The sequence below is a fragment of the Rasamsonia emersonii genome, assembly GCF_000968595.1.
Source record: "Rasamsonia emersonii CBS 393.64 chromosome Unknown ctg1118621760406, whole genome shotgun sequence".
NCBI lineage: Eukaryota > Fungi > Ascomycota > Eurotiomycetes > Eurotiales > Trichocomaceae > Rasamsonia > Rasamsonia emersonii.
In genome coordinates, this window is record NW_013563023.1 from 615 (window position 1) to 24,944 (window position 24,330).

The 24,330-nt window shown below is 50.1% G+C and overlaps 7 protein-coding genes across 7 annotated transcripts; 3 read left to right on the forward strand and 4 right to left on the reverse strand.

Moving 5' to 3' along the window:
• Positions 1 to 440: 440 nt before the first annotated feature.
• Positions 441 to 1,962, forward strand: T310_6409 (uncharacterized protein; the record flags this gene model as incomplete). Its single annotated transcript, XM_013470757.1, has 7 exons — positions 441 to 612; positions 664 to 683; positions 738 to 774; positions 823 to 890; positions 941 to 1,416; positions 1,467 to 1,832; positions 1,911 to 1,962. The coding sequence occupies 7 exons, from the start codon at positions 441 to 443 to the stop codon at positions 1,960 to 1,962; spliced, it is 1,191 nt and encodes a 396-aa protein (XP_013326211.1).
• A 3,290-nt stretch (positions 1,963 to 5,252) lies between these two features.
• Positions 5,253 to 7,459, forward strand: T310_6410 (Amino acid permease; the record flags this gene model as incomplete). Its single annotated transcript, XM_013470758.1, has 12 exons — positions 5,253 to 5,345; positions 5,413 to 5,433; positions 5,487 to 5,535; positions 5,586 to 5,661; positions 5,714 to 5,904; positions 5,957 to 5,991; positions 6,044 to 6,164; positions 6,211 to 6,332; positions 6,387 to 6,608; positions 6,663 to 6,785; positions 6,849 to 7,254; positions 7,311 to 7,459. 12 exons carry the CDS (start codon positions 5,253 to 5,255, stop codon positions 7,457 to 7,459), a joined length of 1,608 nt encoding a protein of 535 aa, XP_013326212.1.
• Positions 7,460 to 7,671: 212 nt separating this feature from the next.
• On the reverse strand, positions 7,672 to 9,239 carry T310_6411 (uncharacterized protein; the record flags this gene model as incomplete). The annotated part of the gene is made up of 5 exons (XM_013470759.1): positions 7,672 to 7,899; positions 7,964 to 8,583; positions 8,620 to 8,716; positions 8,776 to 9,060; positions 9,114 to 9,239. 5 exons carry the CDS (start codon positions 9,237 to 9,239, stop codon positions 7,672 to 7,674), a joined length of 1,356 nt encoding a protein of 451 aa, XP_013326213.1.
• A 1,397-nt stretch (positions 9,240 to 10,636) lies between these two features.
• Positions 10,637 to 11,185, reverse strand: T310_6412 (uncharacterized protein; the record flags this gene model as incomplete). Its single annotated transcript, XM_013470760.1, has 1 exon — positions 10,637 to 11,185. The coding sequence occupies one exon, from the start codon at positions 11,183 to 11,185 to the stop codon at positions 10,637 to 10,639; it is 549 nt and encodes a 182-aa protein (XP_013326214.1).
• A 909-nt stretch (positions 11,186 to 12,094) lies between these two features.
• T310_6413 (NAD(P)(+) transhydrogenase (B-specific)) lies at positions 12,095 to 17,561 on the forward strand (the record flags this gene model as incomplete). Its single annotated transcript, XM_013470761.1, has 20 exons — positions 12,095 to 12,256; positions 12,552 to 12,561; positions 12,635 to 12,720; positions 13,420 to 13,513; positions 13,574 to 14,105; positions 14,167 to 14,256; positions 14,391 to 14,442; positions 14,496 to 14,756; positions 14,808 to 14,925; positions 14,980 to 15,441; positions 15,495 to 15,647; positions 15,700 to 15,840; positions 15,893 to 16,054; positions 16,111 to 16,281; positions 16,333 to 16,587; positions 16,635 to 16,813; positions 16,869 to 16,961; positions 17,006 to 17,363; positions 17,409 to 17,483; positions 17,530 to 17,561. The coding sequence occupies 20 exons, from the start codon at positions 12,095 to 12,097 to the stop codon at positions 17,559 to 17,561; spliced, it is 3,486 nt and encodes a 1,161-aa protein (XP_013326215.1).
• A 796-nt stretch (positions 17,562 to 18,357) lies between these two features.
• T310_6414 (Gibberellin 20-oxidase) lies at positions 18,358 to 19,503 on the reverse strand (the record flags this gene model as incomplete). The annotated part of the gene is made up of 3 exons (XM_013470762.1): positions 18,358 to 19,020; positions 19,096 to 19,266; positions 19,339 to 19,503. 3 exons carry the CDS (start codon positions 19,501 to 19,503, stop codon positions 18,358 to 18,360), a joined length of 999 nt encoding a protein of 332 aa, XP_013326216.1.
• Positions 19,504 to 19,763: 260 nt separating this feature from the next.
• T310_6415 (Gamma-tubulin complex component GCP5) lies at positions 19,764 to 23,857 on the reverse strand (the record flags this gene model as incomplete). Its single annotated transcript, XM_013470763.1, has 8 exons — positions 19,764 to 19,840; positions 19,900 to 19,990; positions 20,159 to 20,218; positions 20,298 to 20,338; positions 20,600 to 20,617; positions 20,650 to 20,720; positions 21,095 to 23,733; positions 23,786 to 23,857. 8 exons carry the CDS (start codon positions 23,855 to 23,857, stop codon positions 19,764 to 19,766), a joined length of 3,069 nt encoding a protein of 1,022 aa, XP_013326217.1.
• Positions 23,858 to 24,330: the final 473 nt, after the last annotated feature.

Here is a 24,330-nt window from a genome sequence, read left to right on the forward strand (position 1 = left end):
GCCGACATAGGGCTTGGACCCGTGCCTCAGCCATCCGAGCTTTCCGTAGGCAGGTCTGATAGTGAGTCTTCAGGGTCAGCCCTGTATCTAGCCATATGCCTAGCCAGCGGGTGGCCTCCTGATTGAATGAGATCTGATGGCCCCCTATAGATATCCTTGCCCGTCGGACCTGGTCCCTGAGTGCCCGACCTCGTTTGCGGGTGAATAGGGTAGCCTCTGTCTTCTCAGCATCAAACTGGACATATGTATTGTTTCGGTCGACGACCAAATGCTCGCTTAATCGAGAGCCATGTCGATGCGTCTGCTCGTTCGTGATTCGTCAGGGGAGCAGAGATTTGCAGTCATGTCCGTCACAATGTCTGGTATATACATACTTGGGCACGTATCTGCTACCACGAATACGCCATGTACAGGTCGAGAGTTTGCGACTTTCATCCACAATGGCGGCCATTGAATTGCGTGCTGCAGACTCACCTGCCCAGGACGTCAATCAGTCGGTGCACATTATCAACTATGTCACCCAGTCGTTGTGTCTCGTCTTCATGACCGTCTTTTTCTTCCTGCGGGTGTATGCTCGTATGAAGGTTCTCAATGGGTTTGCTATTGAAGATTGTACGCGAAGAACATGTAGCAGGGCTTGGGCAGTACTGACATTGATCTTAGGGTTTTGTCTGGGCGCATATGTCAGTTACTCAGTCTACATCGCAGCCAGCCAGGCAGTTATTGACAGTCATTAGATTCTCGGAGTATGCTACTCGATCATTGCTCTCATCAGTGAGTTTCAGGACTCGACTCTCAACTGCCCTGACTGACGCGTTCCAGTGGGCTATTTCGGCGGAGGCCTCCATATCAAGGACGTCCCCCCTGACCATGTAATTCCCTTCAACAAGGTTCGTCCTGGCATTTTACAGTCAAGATAACCCGCTGAAATACCGTCCAGACAGTCTACGTAACGATGGTCATGTACGGCCCAACCGCCTTCCTCACCAAGATCTCCATCCTCTGGATCATGACCCGCGTCTTCGCCCCCAACAGGAAGGCCATCTACTTCATCTACGCGCTGCTCGGCATCATGCTGGCGTACTACATCCCCGCCGTCATCGTCAAGATCCGCATCTGCTCGCCCATCTCGCGTTTCTGGTTGGGCGCTTCCGTCGGAGGCACCTGTCTGAACGAAGGGTCCATTATCCTGGCGGATGCGGTCATCAGCGTCATCAGCGATTTGACGATTCTGCTGCTCCCGCTGCCGCTGACAATGAGTCTGCAGATGGCCATGAAGAAGAAGCTGCGGGTTATCGGCATCCTGGGTGCGGGCGGGCTGGCGGTCGCGTCCAGTATCATCCGGCTGGCGTTCATCGTGCAGTTTGGCAATTCGCCGGATTCGACGTATGCATTTATGCGCATCAACATGTTTGGGTAAGCTGTACTTTCTAATACTGAACTGATGGCAAGGCTAACCCCTGCAGCAACGCCGAGATCAGCATCGGCATCATCTGCGCCTGTCTCCCCGCCCTATCGGCCCTCATCTCGACGTACGTCCGCGAATACTCTTCCAACAAAGCGACCTCGTCTTCGCAGCCGCACGAAATGAGCAAGCTAAGCCGGACGAGCAAGACGAGAAGCCAAGGCCGCACCGATGTAAGCAAAGGTAGTCGACACCGGATGAGCATCACCGAGGGCGGGTCCGACAAGGACATCTTGATCAGCAACGCCCAGGGCGAGCCGCGCATCGAGACCTCCATCCAGAGCGATGCGGATCTGCCGTCTCAGCGTCGACGACGGGGGTCCGTGGATGGGATGGGGATTGTGAAGACGGTGGATCTGTCGACAACGTATGTCCAGAGGGATTAGCACTGAAGTTGTTCAGCTGTGTCCATTTCTGAATGGCTTGTTTAATACCCATTGTGTAGGATTATGTCTGTGGCTGTCTTGTTGAATACCCGCAGTTATGGCTGTTTGTGATACTACGTGTTGTTGAATTTCCTTGGGCAAAAAAAAAAGTTTTTTTTTGGGAACTAGGGCTTTGGACTGGGAATGGGTCATTTAAGGCTTATAAAGAACCGTTTTCCTTTTGACGTGCTTTTCTTTTGTTTTATTGCCAGTTCATATCTACTTAGTCTCACGATATAAGGAGTACAATGCAGCACTGATTGGTGTTATCAATTAATCAGGGAGTTATTATTAAATGTTTTTATTATACCTCTACAGAGTAAAAAAAGGGCATTAATTAAGCAAGAAAAACGGAACAATTTTTTTGAGCCCAAAATGCAGAGTATTACATGTGTGCGGAGTACACATACCTACCTACCTCCTTGAAGAGTCAGTCAGAGTCTGCCCCTAATAGCTACATAACTACCTTAGTACGCAATGCCGATTCCTGGACTTGGTAACACGCCAGCTAACAGCATGGATCAAGTGAGATGATCACATCCATCCTCCGTACGGAGTATGGAGTATAGGATATGGAGAACGTAGCCCCGGTTATGCATAACTGAAGGGCCGTTAGAACAGTGGGACAGACGGGGCTGCAGACCAGTCTGTCTCCACTGTTCTTGCCATCTGCAGGACTACAGGAGTTAGTTAAACTAGTTCTGTACGGAGTATTGTGATCACCCCTGGTTTCTCTTCGCCCATGTCCATGGCTGATGTGACTAATTATGTTGCGGACTAATACTGTGTTAGTACTGAGGTTTAGACCTAACATAGACTGAAAATTAGCTGATGTAGTGTACAGTACATACTTACTCTGCTAGTTTCCGGGATTCTGCTCCTATGTACTCCATACTCCGTATTATGGCGACGCCCCTGCCAAGAGCAAGAAATACCTGCTAATGAGGACCCGACTTCTCAGACGTCGGTTATGTGGTAGTTTGGATTTGAATCATTGATAGGCATATACTAGGAAGTTAGAAACTACATAACTACGTAGGTATCAATTCCAGGTGTTGAGATTTAGCTACCTGTGTAAGATACTCTATACCATTGACTTATCAATCCTATCTACCTAGGTGCAGTATGAGTACCTAGATATGTGTACAGTACTTACCTAGTAGTTGACATCTTTACATCCCATCACATACCTTAATTAACTACTTACAAAGACCGTCCTCTCTGGCGATTGTGTTTGGGACTGGGCCGGATGCATATATACGCAATCCATGGACCACACTACTTGCTAGTATTTACCGCAATGTGATGGTCTCTATTAAGCGGACTAAGGACAGAGTACTCCATACTCCTACAGAGACCTCCGTACTGTACCTAGGTAAGTCCATCTCGTCGGAAGAATACTACCGCAGGATTTAATCCCTGTCATAACTAAGTCTAACTAACTCTGACAGCAGTCGCGGATGCAGCTTGCATAGCAAGCACGGGAGACATGTTGCCGCCATTGGTTGTAATTGTCAGGGATGTTAAACTTTTCTTTTTCTTTTTCTTGTTTTTTTTTTTTTGTCTTCTTCTAACTCAGCCACCAGCCTGAGGTAATATCCTTATCCTTGCGAGTTCTTGTCCAGACTTCTATTTACTGTCACTAGGCCGAAACTGAATTTAAAGGCTCACACACTGCTCATGCTTAGTTCCTGACAGCCAATGCAGAGGGAGATTATTTGCGACTTCGATGTGGATAGCTTGAACAATGCTTGCATGCGCTGTTTGCTGTTACAGACCAGAAATAATAACATGATCAGAAACTTGAGCTAATACGTTCTGTTCTATTTGGCGATATTCCTTTGCATTTGGTAGATACCTGTTCTTTTTTTCTTTTTTGGGCAATAAATGATATGAACAAAGTTACATCCATAGAGTACACAGTACGGAGTATTGGAGTATCGTCCTCTGCAGTAGGTAGTTAACTACTAATCCACTCAAATTTCTCCCAGGCTTAAAAAAAAAGACCAGTCTTAAAGCCAAGGCGTCTATCAGTCTACTAGTGGAGAATCGACAGACGCAGAATTGGATATGGATGTGTCCAATCCAACATCTTTGCTCAGCATTATTCCTTTTTTTTCCTCCAACCTTTCTGTCTTCCTATGAAGATGAAATCGTATTAATATTTCCTTCAATCTGCGTCCAAGTCTGGGTCACAATGGCAATTATAAAACAGTATCAGAGGATAAGGAACGACATAATTAAATTCAATAATACGAATTAAATAAGAGACGAATCTATTATTGATCGTAATTTTTAATGCCGTCTCTTCTCAAGTAGATTACGGAGTATATGCGCTGCTATGGATGGTTTCTTTTCTTTCTTTCTTTCCCGTCTTTTTTTTTAAAAAAAAAATCCATTCAAAGGGTTCAGCTCTGAATAATATAACGCTCATCAGTTAAAAAAAAACCACGAGTGGTGATACTTACGTCGGGTTGGGGTTATTATTTTAATCCCTCTTACGGCTATTATAGATCAACCATAGTATGTGAGAATTCATGGAGTTATCATAACTATGTAAAAGTATGTAAATATCCCAATTATATAAATATCCCAATGACTTAACTCCTGGTATCATCCAGACAGAGAATGGTTCAGTCAACTTTACATATATGAGTGACACGTGCTCTGACACGTACTTCGACAATATATATATATCCGCTGCATTGCCGTTCGGCTAAATACCTAGGCTAAATTAAGAAGATACTTAGAAGTTATCTGCAAGAGCGCTTGCTTGTTTTTCTTTTCTTTTTTTTTTTGCTTTTACTTTTTTATATCAAATTTTTTTCTTCATTTATTAACTTTTTCCTTCGGACAGTCCCTTTGGGTTAGTGCTAGCGAAGGACCCTGGTTGAATGAAGGTTGATCCCGTGCTTCTACCTATTTGCGCAAAAAGCCAAAAAAAAAAGGAAAAAAAATCACTGTTACTCCCTCGTCGACGCAGAAGATGTGTCGCGTAAGAATAAGATAATTCATCTCTCATTCCAAGTAATAAAAAACATAATTTCAATATTTTTATTCTACTGATATTTATTAAATTGCTGATTTCTCGCGGCTAAAGCGCGGGGGCCGTCACGCTTAGTCATGCCCTCGACCAATCAGCATGCAGCCTCCGATTGCGCCAACGAGGGGTTGCGATGCAGAAATCCTGAATTAAAATTCAATCCTCAGGCAGGCAATCGGGGGAATGCCGACCGATAAGCGTAAATTTTTGCTGCTGTCCATCATCCAGGACCAGCAGCGTCCGTCTTTGTTCTGCTCTCTGTCGCGAACGAGACTGATCTTTGCGATCGCCTATATCAGCACGCGCTGTGCGACTCACCATGTCGGATGACGTTAGCGACAGGGACGCTGTCCCCGCGGACAGCGAGGGCAGCAGGCCCCAGACAGAGGCCAGCGATGACGCGCGCTTGTTGGTACGTACTGCATGCATGGTGGTCGTTGGCCAATGTTGATGTAGTCCAGCTGACTGACGCCGCTTAGGAAACGATGGGATATAAGCAAGTATGTATCGAGAGCTAGCAGTATTTCAAGGATACTTGCTCATTCCTGGCTAGGTCCTCCATCGATCCTACACGTTACTGGAGAATTTCTCGACGACGTTCGGTAAGCTCCTTTCGCACTTCATTCCAAAAGCGAATCGCTAACTGATCCAGCGGCGCTGTACTTCGTCGGCGGTGTCCGTGTCACCTTCAGCACCGGTATCGCCGGTGGCGGCAACTTGGCCTACTGGTAGGCCCTATCTCTCGTCTGATCAGTTCTGGTCGCATTCTGACTCTCGCAGGACGAGCTACCTCGTCACCATGGTCTTCTCGTTCATGACGGCTGCCGTCATCGCCGAGGTCTGCTCGGCTTCTCCGTCTGCGGGCTCCATCTACCTCTGGGCTGCCGAGGCGGGAGGTCCCCGGTTTGGCCGACTCTTGGGGTTTGTCGTTGCGTGGTGGAGTACGACGGCCTGGACGACGTTTTGTGCGAGTAAGATGAATTCTCCGAGAGACTCTAGTCAGATACGTACTGACCTCTGCAGGCAACACGCAGGCTGCTGTCAACTACATGCTATCGGTGTGTGTTAATTACTAGATTACAATTGGATTATATCTGCTAACTGGAGAAGGAAATAACGGTCTTCAATCTCAGCTTCCCCACTGACCCTGGCAATGTCAAATTCCGAGCCGTGCAATGGGCCTGCACCGAGGTGCTCCTGGCGTTGGCCGCTCTCATCAACTTTTTACCACGTATGTAACTGTCTGCAGGCTATCATTAAAGATACTAATTCCTCAGCGAAAAAATTCCGATGGGTCTTCTACCTGTCGTCTGCCATGGTCCTGCTTGACTTCTTCCTCAACCTCATCTGGCTGCCCATCGCTGCGCACAACACCTGGGGCTTCCGCACCGCCAAGGAGGTACGTCTTCTCACTAGCTCAATTGACATGTGACAGGGTTATTTACGTTGATAGGCCTTCATGACGACGTACAACGGCACCGGCGCCCCGCCGGGATGGAACTGGTGTCTGTCGTACCTCGCGACAGCAGGAATTCTGATCGGATTTGACGCCTCGGGACACGTCGCCGAAGAGACCAAAAACGCCTCTGTGACGGCTGCACGGGGCATCTTCTGGAGTACGGTGGCCAGCGGGGTTGGCGGGTTGGCTGTCATTATTCTGTTTCTCTTCTGCGCGGTTCGTCAGGCGTCCATCCTCCTTGAGTAGGCCTGTCTGTTCTGACTCTTCCAGCCCGATCCCGACACGCTCTTCTCGTTTGGCGCTCCCCAGCCGTTTGTGCCACTGTATGCGGCCGTTCTAGGGCAGGGAGGCCATATTTTCATGAACATTGTCTGCATTGTCGCGTTGTGGTTTGTAAGTAGAAGAACTGTCCTATTTTTTTCTGTTCCCTCCTTCTTTTCTGTCTAACTGCTATAGAACACCGCCATCGCCATCGTCGCCGCCTCCCGTCTCGTCTTCGCCGTCGCCCGTGACGGCGTCCTGCCCTTCTCGGGCTGGGTGTCCAAGGTCTCCGACGAAGGCCAGCCGCGCAACGCGGTCATCGTCGTCTGGGCCGTCGCCGCCCTGGTGACGTGCACCATCCTGCCATCCAGCGTGGCCTTCACGTCGCTGATCTCGGCGGCGGGCGTGCCGTCGGCGGCCGCGTACGGCCTCATCTGCCTGGGACGCATCTTCCTCACGCCCAAGACCTTCCCCAAGCCGAGATGGAGTCTGGGTCGCTGGAGCAAGCCGTTCCAGTTTATCTGCATCTTCTGGAACGGATGGGTTGTGGCGGTGTTGTACTCGCCGTATGAGTTTCCTGTGACGGGGGATACATTCAACTGTATGTAGTACAACTTTTTTGTTTCTGCTGTACTGGGCCATGCTGACTAGTTACAGACGCACCCGTCATCATGGGCGGTGTCACTATCCTCGCCCTGCTCTCGTACTGGCTCACTCCCGAAGAGGCCTGGTTGCCGCGGAACCGCATCTCGCATTTTATTGAGAGTAAGGGGGCTGTCGAGGAGGAGGTGGTTACTCCGAAGTAATTGACTTGCTCGGCAGATTCTATATAATAGGCGTGCAGCTCGCAGTGCTCGTCGGGCGTATATACCATAGACGATATATGATAGAGTAGACGATATAGATGAGATAGATAGCGTGCGTGTACGGCAGGCAGACATAGATGTAGATACTAATCAATAATCAAGTTGTATATCCATCCTATCACTACACGACCATTGTCATTTTTTTTCTTTCTTTACTTCTTCTCCACCTGAGTGACAACCCCCTCCACCTCTGCAGGTGACTCCGCCTGATCAATATCAACCTGCCGCATGGGCCCCTGGAACCATCGCCGCGCCCACAGCACCCACGAGGACAGGGTCGCGACGGCAACAATGCCGACCGCCACGGGGGTGTAATTCAGCGTCTGCGACGTGACGGGGTTTGCGGTTGGGAGGCAGAACACGACTGTAATGAAGAGGACCTGTTGCAGCAATCACATAAGGTCATATATCCTGCAAAACGGAGGTATGAGGTGTATCACATACCCAACCAACAGCAACGACACCAACGGGCCACGACAACACGCCCAGATCAAACGGCCCCTTGACGAACCCTCCTGGCCAGACGACCGCAATAGCGATCGGCAGCGCATAGCTGATATACAGGCCTATCGTGGCGATGCTCGTGGCCGCGGAAAAGGCCACCTCACTGCCCAGCGAGGGCAGACTGAGACAGAAGGCCAGAAAGGCCGCCAGCCAGACGGTGCGCGTCGGGCTGTGATACTTCTTGTCGACGTGGTCGAAGAATCGCGGCAGCGCGCCGTCGCGCGAAAACGCGAACATCATCCGGCTATTGCTCGTCAGGCTGAAGAGCCCGCAGTGCCAGACGCAGAGGATGATGAGCGCGATGAGCACGAGCGCGCCGTCCGCGCCGAACACGTCGACCAGGATCTTGAATACGGGCTCGCCGTAGTTCTGGCTCGGGTCGATAGTGGCGGAGAAGTCTTGAATTGAGAAGAGCAGGCACAGAAGCAGGAAGAAGCCGAAGATCGCGGAGACGCTGATGCTCATTAGAACACCGATTGGGGCGCTCCATGCTGCGCGGTGGGTTTCTTCGGAGAGGTGCGCGGAGGCGTCGAAGCCTGGCAGCTTGTCAGGACAGATGTCTGAGATCGTGAAGTTTTCATTTTATATCTGCTTACCTGTGATGGTATATTGACTGAGCAGGATCCCGCAGATAGCGACATACGCAGGCGACGCGCGCACCGACCAGCCAATAGACGGCGAGGAGCCAGTTCCCTGCATCGTCAGCAAATATCCATCATTTAGGCTGCATGAGAAGTATGTACTATGCATACATCGTAAAAATGCTGAAACACCTCCGCCGCCGAACGGTGCGTCGGCGCCTTCGCGACAACCGCAATCGCCAGACTCCCCACGCCGAGACTGTGTAGGATGATGGACGAATTGTTCAGGTACTTCAGCACGCGCACCCCAAAGGTATTGACCATGCCGTGGCTGACGAGGATGGCCGCGTAGATTCCCAGCGTCTGGCCTGGTGTAGCTGTGTATCCCGTCTTGATGGACGCGGCGGTGGCGATTAGCCCTGCGCAGCCGAAGCTGATGCCTGTTGTTACTGCGAACTAGGCAGCGTTAGCTGCAGTCAGCATTGTATTGTATGTATTTGTGTACCCACCTGCCCAACAAAATTAAACCACCCCGTCACCCACGACAGAAACGGGGCGTGCTGCTTCGGCGCCAGCGTCGCGGCCCAGAAGTATGGCCCGCCGCTGGTGGGAATGGCGGAGACGATCTCAGCCATGCTGAGGCCGACGATGAAGGTCATGAGGGAGACTGCTCGACATAAGTAGGGGCAGGCAGGTAGGTATCGAGAGGCAGATGTAGCTGCTTACCGACGATCCAGCCCACTGTCATGACAGCTAGAAACAATCAGTTAGTAAAATATCCTATTCTGATGATAATAGATAATATATCAGCGAAGGTATGTACAAACCAGGTCCACCGGTATTCAACCCATAGCTAATAATATCCCGCCATCAGCCATACCCATAACCCATATCAACCACACATGGCGTCACCATCCTGTACGTATATAGGTACAACATACCTAAACAGCGTCGTAATACCCGTGATAACGCTCTTTTCAATGCGTCGGCTAGTCAGTAACTAACTCCATATCCACCTTGGAAGGGCTATGTATGCAATATAGATAGGATTGCGCACAATGATGGAAAACGACACTCCGAAATTGTGCAGCACTGTCCAGTCGCGTCGGAGCTCTTGCTTGTATCCTAGCTCCGCTAGGCGGCTCTCATCTTGGATGGTGACTGCTGTGGTGGGATGGCGGGGGGTCATTTTTTGTCGGTCTTATGGCGCGTGCTAGTAGCTATCGTTATCAGCGGTGGGACAAGGTAATTGGACTCGAATTAAACGTAGATTCGAACCTCGTCAGAAGAGGCCAATGTTGCTGTACTGTAGTACGACAGACAGAAAGGAGTTCACCCAAGACCAAACAAACGAAAAGAAAAGAAGAGAAACGCGCAGGAGGAAATTTCCATTTCATCAGCCGATACGATAATACCATCTTTATCAGGATGAGATGACAGGACCCGTGCGTGATTACGGAGATTGAGTAGCTACCTGGCTAGTTACTGTTAGGTAGCTCTTATCTTTGCGAGAGATAAGACTATGATAGGATAGGATAGGATAGACCTACCGAGATAGGTAAGGAGGTGCAGTGCCTCGTATCACTACTCCGTATCTTCTCCGGAGTACTAATATGAATAACGCGAAAATTAAAAATAAGAAAATCATTAATTAGCTTCTACATTTTAACTTGGTAGATAACAGGTAGTGAATGAATAGTATTATTTAATTAGACAATTACGTTATTACATTTTGTGGATGTCATCTTAGTGATCTTATTATGCTTTAATTTTTTTTTAAGAAAAGAAAATAAATAAATAAAAAGAAGTCCATGATTAAAATATAATGTTAATTGGACCAGTTAAATTTCGTAACGTTACTATGTGAATGTCCTTTTTTTATATGAGTGGAGCTAGTGGATTGTCCTTAGATCGATCGTTTTATTTATATCAGACGTCAAGGACACTCCACCGTCTCTGGTATCTAAACTATTAGCGAGAAGACCCAATAAAGGGATATATATATTTGGAGATAGTCCCAGAATGGGTTTGTCTACTGCCTTTTCCTGCCAATCTCCGTCTGCAAAAACCGCAGAACCTCCTCCGGCCGCGCCAGCCACGGCGTATGCGCCGCCTTGATCCGCTCCGTCTTCATCGGCGCACCGCTTCCTCGCGCCTTCTCGACCATGGCCTCCTGCACCGCTATCGGAATTGCCCGATCCTCCTCGCAGAGCAGGTATGTTGACGGAATGGTCAGGTACGCCGCGTCTGTGGCCGGTGACACCTTTGTCGCCCATGCGTGAGGCCGGAGTGTGCTGGCCCAGTAGTGGCCCCCCAAGGCACTGTTCACTGGTAGCCCGGCCCAGCTGTGCACGACCAGAACCACGTCTCGCCCGGCGTCCGCTTCGGGCTCGACCAGCGCACGGGTGGCTTCGATGTCGGGCTGGAGGTCCTTGACGGTCGTCGCTTGTTGGATGGAGGGGAAGGCGATGGTCTGGCAGTGGCTGATATGGCCGTGTTGGCGGAGCTGGGTGATGATCGAGTCGAATGCTGTTGGGGGGTACCAGGCGCCGGGGGCGAAGATGAGAGATAATTCGGTCATGATGATCTTGAAGGCTTGTCTTTGTCGATTTCTCAATTCATAATATTTCACGTTTGAGCGTTGTAAGACTTTTATCGAGAATAGAGGAATAATCCCAGCCGCAGTTTTATATACTATAACAGGCAGCGAGGCTGTGTCCATACAACAATCTTTAGCAGTAGTTAACTTTATCCATGTCAGTAGCTGACTGATTGTCCACAAATCTTTCACCCAACAGGTGTCCGCTCACCATCACTCGTCAGTCCGTCTGCCCAGTTATATACCGCACCCGACCCAAGAAGGGAATTACAGCAGTGAGACTGTTGACGCAAGTGGGGCAACATAGGTATTCAGCTCTCGTTCAGCCGCTCTGCCTATGTCTGTATGGATGTACAGTACAGTACATGTTGGTGGCTGATCGCAGATCCATTGACTACACAAAGATACTTCAGGAGGAATGAAAGAAGAACGCTCCAACTACACATATGAAATGGAATACCCATACATGTGATTAACCCGTGGTCATGGATCATCCATGTGATCTGGGAATGGATCACCCGTACCCTCCATCGAGAAAGATATGGCATCGTACCACGGCAGTACAAATTCGAGGTTGTTGGCCTTCAGCTAATTGGATGAATATGATATGGCTACAACGTTGTGGTGGGTGGAGTTAGGGTAGGTTAAGTAACTCAATTGATTGATTGATTGATTTCTTCCCGTGGCCTTCGTTGGATGGACAATGGCGAATTAATTAATTCTCTTGCTCAATTAGCTGTAGATAAATAATATAGAAATAGTCTTTAAAAAATTTTTTTCTTTCTGGTAAGAAAAAGTAGTAAAAATATTTTCTTTAATTTAAAAAAAAAAGAGGGAGAAAAAAAAATCTTTCCAGAAAATAGTATTAATTAATATTTTTGAGTCACCACTATGTATTCTACTATAATAAGCTCATCTGGCATCTGGGCCAGCATGTTGTGGTACAACGGTAAAATGTCGTACCTTGACGGAGGTACCTTTGGCGGGGGCCATGGGCGTTCCATCCCAGTCACATGGGATGCCCGTGACCTGGGTATGGATAATCCATTTCGTGTACGTAGCTAGATGGTCCTTCCTTGATCATCTCATGGGTCATCCTTCATGGCAATGCCATACTGCATTTTAGTCGCTACACAGTACATCACTACTAAACAGCATATTCTGACTGGCAAGTGAAGAATTTCCATATAGCAATAACTTGAGTTTATATTTACTTTCCTTTAACACTATGAATGAAGAGAATGGCGTTAGTTGAGAGGCAATCAAACAAATTGGCCCATTGATCACATCTGAATGGTCATCAATACAAATTTCACGCATTAGCTTATTTATTATGCTTTCCTGGCAGAACGCATTGTGTAAGTTGGCCTGCCACCTTGAGGACGTTGGTTGAGAGCTGAGTGATGACTGAAACTTGGTATTCTTCTTCAGTTTTGAACTATCTCCAGCTTGAAATGCTACTTCGGTCAAAAAACATACCGAGTATTTTTGAGCTCCGCTCAGTCAGCCTTGACAAGGTAGGATGCATGGCGTGACGGGCTGCCACGTGACTAGACTCGTCGAATGATGCGAGTTGGGATCACAGTTCCTTTTATCTGGGATACTCCTGTTAATGTCGGATTCCATCTGTAGTACGGAGAGGGAAAACCTTTAAGCAACCAGCAGAACATGACCTATCGGATTTTGATTGATCTCTAACCCCCACCCTGAGCTGGCACGGCACGGGTTACATCCGATGCAGACAGTGCAACAAGTTGTTCTTACCTATTTCAGCAGCAACATCCAGTGGGGCGATGGCTCCTTCCGGGGAACCCCACGTACCCACCGCTAGTCGACGGTCGCGCCTTCCCCACGTCAATCCCCCAGACGGCGGGCGTGGGTACAATCTAGGCAGGTACTCATGACATCAGTTGCTCTTGCCTGCTTCGGCTTGTTGCTGCCGGATAACCGCTGGCCGTGCTAATAGCAGGTCAGACGACTCTTCCCTGCCATGCGAGGGGCGCGACTCGTGGCATGCTCGCGGAGTTGGAGAATCCGTCCGCCAGTCACATACCAAACCCCCTTGTGTCGTGACAGCGCCCCCGCCATGGCACCAATGCCCCTGTCACTGAACCGCCGGCCCTGGTCCCCCTCTTCTTCAGTCCTGTTGACATCTTGCTGCTGCAGAGCATGTGTCTTTGCCAAACTCCCCTTCAGCAACACTGCTGCCATTCAAGATGAGCTGGCTGTCGTTCATGCCGCCGGCTCTGGCGCCGTGTCGTGCTGCCTCCCGTGGTGCAGCCTGGCCACTGCGGCTGCTGGGGCTCTCAGGTATGTGACTCCTAGCCGAAAGGAGATAGACCGTTAAGTGCTGACGGAACGCCTCAACAGCTGTGCAAGCACGGAGCTTTCCTGCTGCCTCGCGCAAATGGAACAGCAGACACGATTACAATCCTATCCCAAAGAGGACTGCTACCACCGCATCTACTCCGTCAGCCGTCCCTTATGCTTCCCTCACTGTCGGCATTCCACGCGAGACCTTTCCCAACGAGCGGCGTGTTGCCATCACTCCGCAGAACGTGGCATTGCTTCTCAAAAAGGGTTTCTCGCGTGTGCTCGTCGAGCGTGGTGCTGGAGAGGCGGCCCAGTTCACCGACGAGGCGTATACCAAGGCCGGCGCCACCATCGTCGATCGAGACGCGGTGTGGTCCCAGAGTGATGTCCTGTTGAAGGTGCGCGCTCCAGGCATTGATGATCCTAACAATGAAGTCCAAGCCTTCCGTGAGGGCGGAACAATTATTTCCTTCCTCTATCCCGTGCAGAACAGGCCGGTAGTCGAAGCTTTGGCGTCCCGTGGAGTTACGTCGTTTGCAATGGATAAGATTCCTCGCATCTCTCGCGCTCAGGTATTCGACGCATTGAGGTGCGCCAGAGTTCGCGTCTATGCAGAGACAGCCGGAGACTAACGGTTTTGTTCTCGATAGCTCTATGGCTAATATTGCGGGATACAAAGCGGTTCTGGAAGCCTCGAATGAGTTTGGTCGCTTTCTGACAGGTCAAGTTACGGCAGCTGGGTAAGCTTTTTCTGGGAAGCATCTTCCAACTCAATAGTTCACTAACACCTGCGATTGCTTTCAGAAAGGTCTTGTGCTAGAAATCCGTTTCTTCTGCACCTTTGCGAACTAACCATCGTGCAGATTCCTCCTAGTAAGGTGCTCGTAATTGGTGCTGGTGTGGCTGGTCTCAGTGCCATTGCTGCTGTATGCCCCCGTATTCCGTAACTCTGTTCGTATACCAATGAGCTCTACTCCAGGCTCGTCGTCTTGGTGCCATTGTTCGAGCCTTTGATACGCGTTCGGCAGCCCGGGAGCAGGTCCAGTCTCTGGGTGCCGAATTCATCGAGGTGGATGTCAAAGAAGAGGGCGCCGGTCAAGGCGGCTACGCCAAGGAGATGTCAAAAGAATTCATCGAGGCCGAGATGAAGCTCTTCATGGAGCAGTGTCGCGAGGTAGACATCGTCATCACGACCGCTCTCATCCCGGGCAAGCCTGCCCCAAGACTTCTCACGAAGGAGGTATGGTCCTTTCAATTCGCATATTTTGTGATTGTCTCTGACCACAATCAGATGGTCTCTGCCATGAAACCTGGATCGGTGATCGTTGATCTAGCTGCTGAAGCCGGTGGTAACTGCGAAGTCACGGTTCCCGGAAAACTGACCATATATGACGGCGTCAAGGTTATCGGTTTGTGCCCATTGATGAAGGAGCTGATTAGGTCTTCATTTTGACGTTCGCCAGGATACACGGATCTGCCCTCTCGTCTCCCTACACAGTCGTCTACTCTCTATTCGAACAATATAACCAAGTTTTTGTTGTCTCTCGCCGACAAGGAAAAGAACTTTGCTATCGATCTCTCCGACGAGGTCGTGCGAGGCTCGATCGTAACTTTGAACGGCGAGATTCTCCCACCCGCTGCTCCACCTACACCTTCTCCAACCCCAACGGCGGCTGCAGCTAAAACCCCGTCCGCAAAAGAGGCGGAGTCCACGGCTTTGACTCCCTGGCAGAAGACCACGCGCGAGGTGGCTACGGTTACTGCTGGCATGGGAACTGCATTGGCCCTGGGCAAGGCGACAGGCCCGGTGTTTATGAGCAACATGTTCACCTTCGGTCTGGCAGGTCTGGTGGGCTATCGCGCGGTGTGGGGTGTTGTTCCTGCTCTCCATTCGCCGCTCATGAGTGTCACAAACGCAATCTCAGGTACGATACTTGACCGCGAATGACTGCAGCAACTCGCTAAATCTATTATCTAGGCATGGTTGGCGTTGGTGGTTTCTTCATCATGGGAGGAGGCTACCTACCAAGCACGATTCCGGAGTTGCTGGGCGCAATTTCAGTTCTTTTGGCTTTCGTTAATGTCTCCGGAGGTTTCGTAGTTACCAAGCGCATGCTGGACATGTTCAAGCGTAAGCACAGACAATAGCCCTCACTTTAGCGTTGCTAATATTGTTTCTTCAGGTCCTACGGATCCTCCAGAATATCCATGGCTCTATGCTATTCCTGGTCTCCTGTTCGGTGGTGGTTACCTTGCTGCCGCCAGTACCGGCATGGCAGGGCTTGTACAGGCTGGATATTTAGTTAGCAGTATACTGTGCATTAGTATGTGAGATATAGCCGAACAGCCATCACTGAAATAAGCTAACGTGCACAGGCTCGATCTCCGGGCTGGCCTCTCAGGAAACCGCTCGACGGGGTAACATTCTTGGAATTTTGGGAGTTGGTTCTGGCATTATTGCCTCGCTGCTGGCCGTCGGGTTCTCTCCTGAGGTTTTGGTGCAATTTGGGGCTCTTGCTGGCATTGGAAGTATTATTGGTGAGTCACATACATTGATGTCACGCAGCATGGTGCCAGCTAAACTTGTTATTTAGGAGCTATCATCGGTCGACGTATTACACCAACTGAGCTGCCTCAGACCGTCGCTGCTCTGCATTCCGTGGTTGGTCTTGCGGCGGTGCTGACTAGTATCGGAAGTGTCATGGCCGATATTGCGCATGCCTCGACTCTCCACCTTATCACGGCGTATTTGGGTGTTCTAATCGGTGGGATTCGTTTTATTCTGGTTATCTGAATTGAAGACTGATTAATCCTAGGCGGTGTCACGTTCACTGGTTCGATTGTTGCTTTCCTGAAGCTTGCAGGACGCATGTCTTCCAGCCCCAAGATCCTTCCCGGTCGACACTTGGTGAATTCTTCCCTGCTAGGAACGAATGTGGCGACGATGGGAGCTTTCGTCTCGATGGCACCTGGAGCTCCTGCTATTGCGGCTACATGTCTTGGTGCGAATACTCTGCTCAGCTTCGTGAAGGGCTACACGACCACCGCTGCTATTGGCGGTGCCGATATGCGTAGGTTTCACATCGGCCTCAATTACTTCAACGCTAATTTCTGTTAGCTGTTGTCATTACTGTTTTGAATGCTTATTCTGGATTCGCCCTGGTTGCGGAGGGCTTCATGCTCGACAATCCGCTCCTGACCACAGTGGGCTCCTTGATTGGCGTTAGCGGTTCAATTCTGTCGTACATCATGGTCAGTGTGAGAGGTTCGGAATTTGGTGCGATATTAACTCTTGTAGTGCGTTGCTATGAATCGATCCCTCACGAACGTCCTCTTTGGCGGAATTGCCCAGCCACAAGCGCAAAAGAAGATCGAAGGCGAAGTCACCCAGACGTCGGTTGAAGAGACGGTTGAATCGCTTGCCAATGCTGAGAACGTCATCATCGTATGTACCTCTTCCATGTGATATGAATTGTCTGACAGTGGTAGGTCGTGGGCTATGGTATGGCCGTCGCCAAAGCGCAATACGCCCTCTCTGAGATTACACGCATGTTGCGAGCGAAAGGCGTCAACGTGAGATTCGCCATCCACCCGGTAGCTGGGCGGATGCCTGGTCAATGCAACGTGCTTCTTGCGGAGGCGTCAGTTCCGTATGACATCGTCTTTGAAATGGACGAGATCAACGACGACTTCGCTGATACGGACGTGACGCTGGTCATCGGCGCCAACGACACGGTCAACCCGAGCGCACTGGAGCCGGACTCTCCCATCTCGGGCATGCCGGTCCTGCACGCGTGGAAGAGCAAGGAAGTCATCGTCATGAAGCGTGGCATGTCGAGTGGATACGGTAGGTTGTGCCGATACAGTACTGGTAACTTGCTAACTTGTCTAGCCGACGTGCCGAACCCGATGTTCTACATGCCCAATACGAAGATGCTTTTCGGGGATGCCAAGTCGTCTTGTGATGGTATGTGTGCTGTAATTCATAGTGGATATAGCTAATTCGTCTTTAGCCATCAAGAACGCGCTCGAATCGAGGAAGTGAATGTATCCAAGCAAGCAACTAGGGGACAGCATTTTCTGATGCCTTCTTCCCGTCTCTACCTGCACTATATATACCCATTCAATTCTTCTTACAGCAATGTTGTCGCTTTCATCTTGAAGAATCAGACGAGTCAATATCGTTCTCTGATACATACCATACACGATAAGACAAGACAGAGGATAAATAAGGTAGCATATATCTGCAATTTAAGGCCATTCTCTTGTATATATCTCTGCTCTATCCGTCGTGCAGTGTAAAGAAAGTTAACTGGTGAGGATATACGTGTATAAACTTATTTTTATGTCTCGTAACAAGACGATACTCTATCTGCTGTCTGTTATCGAATTCGAGCATCATCAGGCTGAGGCTGTATATCGGGTGTCAATCCCCCTTACCACGGGAGAATCCGCCCCGCGCATCAAAAGGACACGAATTATTTCTTCCGTTTAGTCTGCTTTCATTATACCTTGTATTCGTGGGCTTTGAATGGGTTTGGTCATGAGAGTAGTATAATAGTAGTACTGCTAAGCAAGAATAGAACTTTGGTGGTTTCTACATACAAAGCTTAGTTTATGAATGAATGGATTCCATGGGTATGTTTTTCCAGGTTCAGGCTTTAAAAAAAAAACTACATTATTTGTATGGTGATAGCATCGAAAAGTACATTAATTGCTGCAATAAATTTAGCGGCGTGGTTCGTCATCTAGAATTCCAGATGAAATAGTACATGTCTGCATTGATATAGGAAGGGGCGCTAAGAAAGAATTATGTATGTCGATTCATTCCATCGTGATTTCTAGCGATACAACTTCTCTGTCATCCGCTGCTGATACTCCAGCGCCGTAATCTCCTCATACGCCTGGGGCCGCTCCGGCGTGACAAAATCCGCCAAAGGCCCGACAGACGTATCGCGACCAGCCTTGAGAAAGAACACACACGAATACCTCTCCGGCAGCGTCTCCGAGTTCAGATTCTCGAATCCAGGCGGCGGACTCACCTGGTGCAGGCCCGCCGTGATCACCCCGTTCGTCCACCGCTGCAAAGTATCGCTGACGTTGACGACCAGCTCCTTCGGGTTCGGCGGCACAGGCACGAACTTGCCCGGTCTCCGCCGATCCTCCAACTCCAGACCCCCCGTCTCGCCCTGGACTAACAGCGTGATGATCCCAAAGTCTGTGTGCGGCCACGTCCGCTTCACATTGCCAGCTCTCAGCTTCGCCACGTCTACAGAAGGGTAGTGGTTTAGACGCAGCTCGCTGGCGCTGGGGATGCAGCGGCTGACGAACGTGTCGGGCTCGAGTCCCAGGCCTAGTTCCAGTATCCGCATGATCTGAAGACTGACGTCCTGGAAGAGGGAGTAGCTTTGCTCGATGAAGGCTTTGAAGCCTGGTAGCTGCTCTTCGCTAGGCCAGCGGTTGGGATAGAGGCTGTCATCGAGCGGTCCTGCGTCGAAGTGTTCCTGCAGATACTTTAGTAAAAAAAAATTCTCCTAAAAAAGAATAATAATAATTTTAGTAAATGCTTACTTACTTACCCTCTCATCCGTAAGATCATCCCCCCCCCCGGTCCAACACTGCACATTGTCCTCACGCAGCTGCGCCGTCCTCTCGACGCCAACAGTGCTCCAACCCCGCTGCAGATGCGGACCGGGGATGTTCCTAATACGGGATTTCTCCTCGTCAGGGAGGTTGAAGAAGCGCGCTGACTTTGGAAGGTAGCATAGTCAGTATGACACATGCATATACACTGTGTAGAGGACATGTATGTATGTACTGACGTAGGAGAGAGCACCCTTCATAATCTCCTCCGGAATGGGATGATTGATCAGCCGCACGAAGCCATGGTCCTTGAAGCTTTGTACGAGGGCGTCGGCGAAGTGCTTCTTTTTTGTGGGTGTGCCGGAAATAAACAGTGAGAAGTCGAGAAGGGGGAGGAGGGACATATTAGAAAATATCAGTGGTTGGATAAATGAAATAGTAGTGTTGATTCTATTAGTAAAAATTCTATGGAGAATGTAATGTAAGGAGGTATGGTATACACGATTTCATATGAATGCGTATTCGCTACTATATATATATTATTTGTTTTTCCCCTTTGAAATAATTGAATGAATGAATGAATGAATGAATGAGGCTCTGCTTATTCTTATTCTCATTCTTATCTATTATAATTAATGCTGCGGTAAGGCTGACCAGTAAGTCCTTAAGGCCAAGGCTCAGCCTCAGCCCTTGCAGCTTGATGCATGCATGCATGCATGGGCCTGGCCTTGCCTGGCCTTGCTAGTATGGGAATTAGGGTTTCTGCTCAGCAGCAGCTGAGCTGAAGGTAACTGACTCACACAACCCGACCAGGATACGAACCTCAATACGAACAAGACCACACGAGACCACACGAGACCACATAGGGCGCAGCCTGCTAGCATAGCAGCTCTATTGTTGTATTAAGTCTAGAACGGAAGTGATTAATTGGTGTCAACTGGAAGGAATGTAAGTATGTACATGAGTCAGTCAGTCCATTCTCGTATGGAGTATGCTTCGTATGCTTATCTGCTGGCCTAGGACATTACGAAGCAAAATGGGCGAGACGCATCTACATACTTGCGTCGCAGCAAGACGTTCGAACGATAGACCCTCAGAGACGATTGGGTGCCTCAAGTACTGTACTGTACAGTACATGCAGAAGACATGTATGTGCAAATCTCCGACCCTCGCCACAGCGGCGGTGTACTGTACATACAGTACTGGAATCTTCCGACCGATCATCGACGGCTGTATGTTCTGTCTGCTTGACAGCAGATGGATGGATCCCCGCTGCCTGCCTGCCTGCCCGCTGCCCGCTCCGTCCGGCTGGCGGGGCGGAACTCCGCCATGATCTTGTATCTGATCATCCCGCCTCGTGCCAGTTCTTCCCCCAAATCCATACATGACAATGACAGAGCGGCTCATAAGAAAGACGTCGATATTGCGGCTGTTCGAGTTTGAATCTCGTTACGGGGATCTTGAGCTGTAGCTTAGATTTGTATGTATATATTTACATACTGCTGGAAATGAACTCAACTGTGGAAGCAGTAGGCACGTAATGTACGTACACTGAGATGAAATCCAGAGATTATTTACTCTAACATGTGAAGGAGTCGACTCGATCTTGATTCTATTCCCACTATTTCAAAGGTCTTTGGTTGCTGTTAGCTGTTTTATTTGTCTTTTGTGTGTGTGTGTGTGTGTGTGTCTGTCTGCAGTTCGTTATATCGCTCTCTATCTACACGGAAGATAAACTAATATTAGTATTAATTTTTATTTTTTACTTTCTTCATTTTTAAAGATGATGAATAAGGATAAGATGGATAGATAGGATAGGATAGATGCGCGTCCAAGTATCGATTATCGAGTATCCCGATGCACTCCAGATTGCTACACTTAGGCACTGCTGATGGATTTCCCGAACATGTAGTAGTCGAATTTCTACAACGTCAGATCAATTATTCATTCATTCATTCGAATTCATTCATACATTCATACAGTATTTTAAATTACATATTACGTCGCTCTCTTTTCCATTCCAGTCTCTCTACTAGCATCTCCCAGCTCTGCTCACCGTCGATACGACCCACGCCACGCAGCCCCGCCACAATGAAGGAAAGCAAACGATCAAACTGGTCGCGGACATGGCGCAGGCGATGGGAATAGGGGGATTCCAAGAAGGAGATGCTGGTTGTGTTGCCTTCGTCTTCGTCTTCATCCTCATCGTCGTCGTCTTCATCGAAAGTATTTTCATCATCATCCGAGATGGACACGCGTCGATTCCGCTTACGATAACTGTGAGAGACATGTCTACGGCCAGCAGCACTTCCAACCGAACGGGTCGTCTGATCGAATTGATTCTGTCCCCCGCAGCGCGCAGCTTGGATGTCGGCGAAATGGACACAGAGATCCAGCAGGCTGATAACGGCCTGGTAGATGGGCGCCAGGTTCTTCGACAGCAGGCACTGCTCTTCTAGCGACGACATGTACGCCTGATGCGCGGCGATCATGCCGTCGACGTCTTTGGCCGCCGCGAGGGATTTCTGCATCGACGAGGTCGCCATCGCGATGACCAGTTCTGTCAGGTGGCTGTAGAGGATGTTGGTGAACCAGAGAAGGCCGTGCCGGACAACATAGCCCATGTTGTCGTCTTCACCGTCAAATTCTGGATCGGTGTTGCTGCTGCCGCGCTCTTTCCGCAGACGCTGCCGCTCCAATATGTACTTTGCTCGGCGGATTTGCATCAGAAATGTCCAGATACGCTGGTAGGTGAGAATCGAGTTCTTCGTTATGATGTTCGCAACGGGCCATGGCAGGACGTAGTCGATAGACAACGACTTGAGGACCTTCACCGTGCGACTGCGATTCCCCACGTCGTGGTAAGGGCCTCGCGATGAGCGCACTATGAGTCTGGAAGAATCGACGGACGGGACGTCGCTGAACGCGCTTTGCACCAACTCCGTCAGCAGGAATCGGTCATTCCAGACTCCTCGACCTCGATCGAGCAGCTCGAATATCTTGCTGTCGATGGTGGAAGAGATGGTAATGTCGCGACACAAATAGATGTATTCTAATGCCGAGAGAGATGTCCAGAGCCCGCATTGCTGGTCGAGCTGCTCTCGCAGAAGATTCGAGGCCAGACGGTGGTTCGTGTCGATCAGCTTCTCGAACGCCGCGTCAAGCAGTCCCGAGAACGGGATCATGAGCAAGGATGCATCATCGGGGCAGACGTCCTCGAAAGCCAGAGAAGTCCTCTCGAAGGAATCCAAGTCCTCAGGCGTGATATTCAGGTTTCGAAGGAAAATCATGCTCTTTCCCGTCGTGAAAACTTTGTGAGCAGCAGGCTTCAGGAACTTGGGAGCGTTCAGACGACCGAATGTCTCGTCCAACGTGTACCAGTCATGCCAAAGGGTTCGCAGGTCGTTGGTGTGGCGGGTATCGCGGATGAAGAAAGTCCCCTGCGCGGCGTCCAATTCTCCCGTTTCCATCCACAGCCGGATTGGCCGCGTATAAGCCTCAAAGCAGTCAAAAAATAGCCTTGCAAGGCATTTGAAATCACGATCGTTACCGGCCGCCTGGTTCATGCAAACCAGGTCATACAAATAGTCGAGGCACACGAACGACTTGTCAGAGGGCGCCGTTTTCAGTTGCGCCACCAAGTCGGCTAGCAAGAGGAGCACTCGCGACTCATTTTTGACGTCTTCCATCAGTTGTAGCAAGCTGACCGTCACCACCTGGCCCAGTGACAAATACTGCAATTGCAGTCTCGACAGGGCCGCGTCGAACGCCCGCAGATGCTCTTCAACACCTCGGACAAACGTCTGCAGAAATATCACAGACTGGGGTGTCTTGACAAATCTCCTCAAATCACCTATTTTGGCTCCAATCGAGGCACAGGAACGAAGGATGTGCAAGAAAGCCGGGTTCGACGAGTGGCGGAGAGCATATCTTCGATCAACTTCGACGCTATCATCAAGGTGCCAGAATAGCGACGTGGGAAGGCCCTGGAGCATAAAGAGAATCTCTCGAGCGGCCTGCAGTTCGGTGATATAGCGGGTGTGGCTTTCGGAGAATTCTCGAATGGCCGCCGAGTCGTACTCCCAGAAATGGCCACTCTTGATGGTAGCAATCAAGTCCTCATCTTCGCCTGTCGAGAAAAGCTCCTCTGGCACGACAAAGTCATCTTGCGACGGCTTGGTGCTCTGCGGCACAATCTTCGGAATGGAGACGTCACTCGAGACGGTCGAGTAGTCATCATCCGAAGAAGACTCAGCGGCAAAGTCAATGTCATTCCAGATGTCTTCCTCGGCATACGCGGCGCCCGAGGCATCCAGATCGGACCATGTCAAGCGTGCAGGCTCTTGGGGCCTCTGGAGCTCGAACTTGGGTGGTTTGGATAGTGCTGCTGGCCGATCCGACAGCTGCAGCAGCAAGGACAGGACCTCTGGAGCCCAGGGCACGCGCTGCTCGTTCAGCTCCGCTAAGCGGACGTACAAAGCGTCAGCCAGGTCATCCCTGTTGAGGACGCGGAATTTCTCCTGAAGGCCATCCAGCTGCTTGGTCACGGCGAAGGGGTCTGTTCGTCCCCACGTCGTGTTGTCCCTCAGGACCGCCTCGGAGCGAGTTCTCAAGCTCTTGAAGCGCGACGTAGTCTGCAGACATTAGCAACTGTACTATACTGAAGTCATCTAGATTATGGATTACCTTGTCGGGTGTTTTCGCGACGACGGCAATGAGCTCGTCGGTCAGGGCGCCAACTGTGGCCGAGCGGGCCATGCTGGAGACTGGCGCGCAGGCGTCATGGGAACGCCCACGCAAATCCAGTCTGAGTCTGATATCAGACTATCTTATCTGAGTTATCTCAATCAGTCGTTATACTGTTGTTGTGTGACTGGCGATCTCCTGACAATTCCGCGGACGCGTGTGCTGCCGCGCTAGTCCCGTCCGGGCAAGGCGGCCTCAACGCCAGCCAACCGGCGCTTCGAGACTCATCGCAGAGATCGAAGACATCAACCGGAGGCAATGCATCCTGTGTCCTCCGCCGCAACAATTTCTTCTCTCTTACTGTCCTGCCTGCCCTCTCCATGCCAACATGGCTGTCGCAAGGCCGCTGCGGCTCCTCGGAGCAGTCACCATCCTGCTGGTGCTGGTTCTCATCTTCCAGTTCTCCAGGTCCCCGACGGGGTTCCCCGGAAGGGGCAAGCTGGTGAACGGCATGAAGAAAGATCCGCTCTTAGATCGTATGCTCT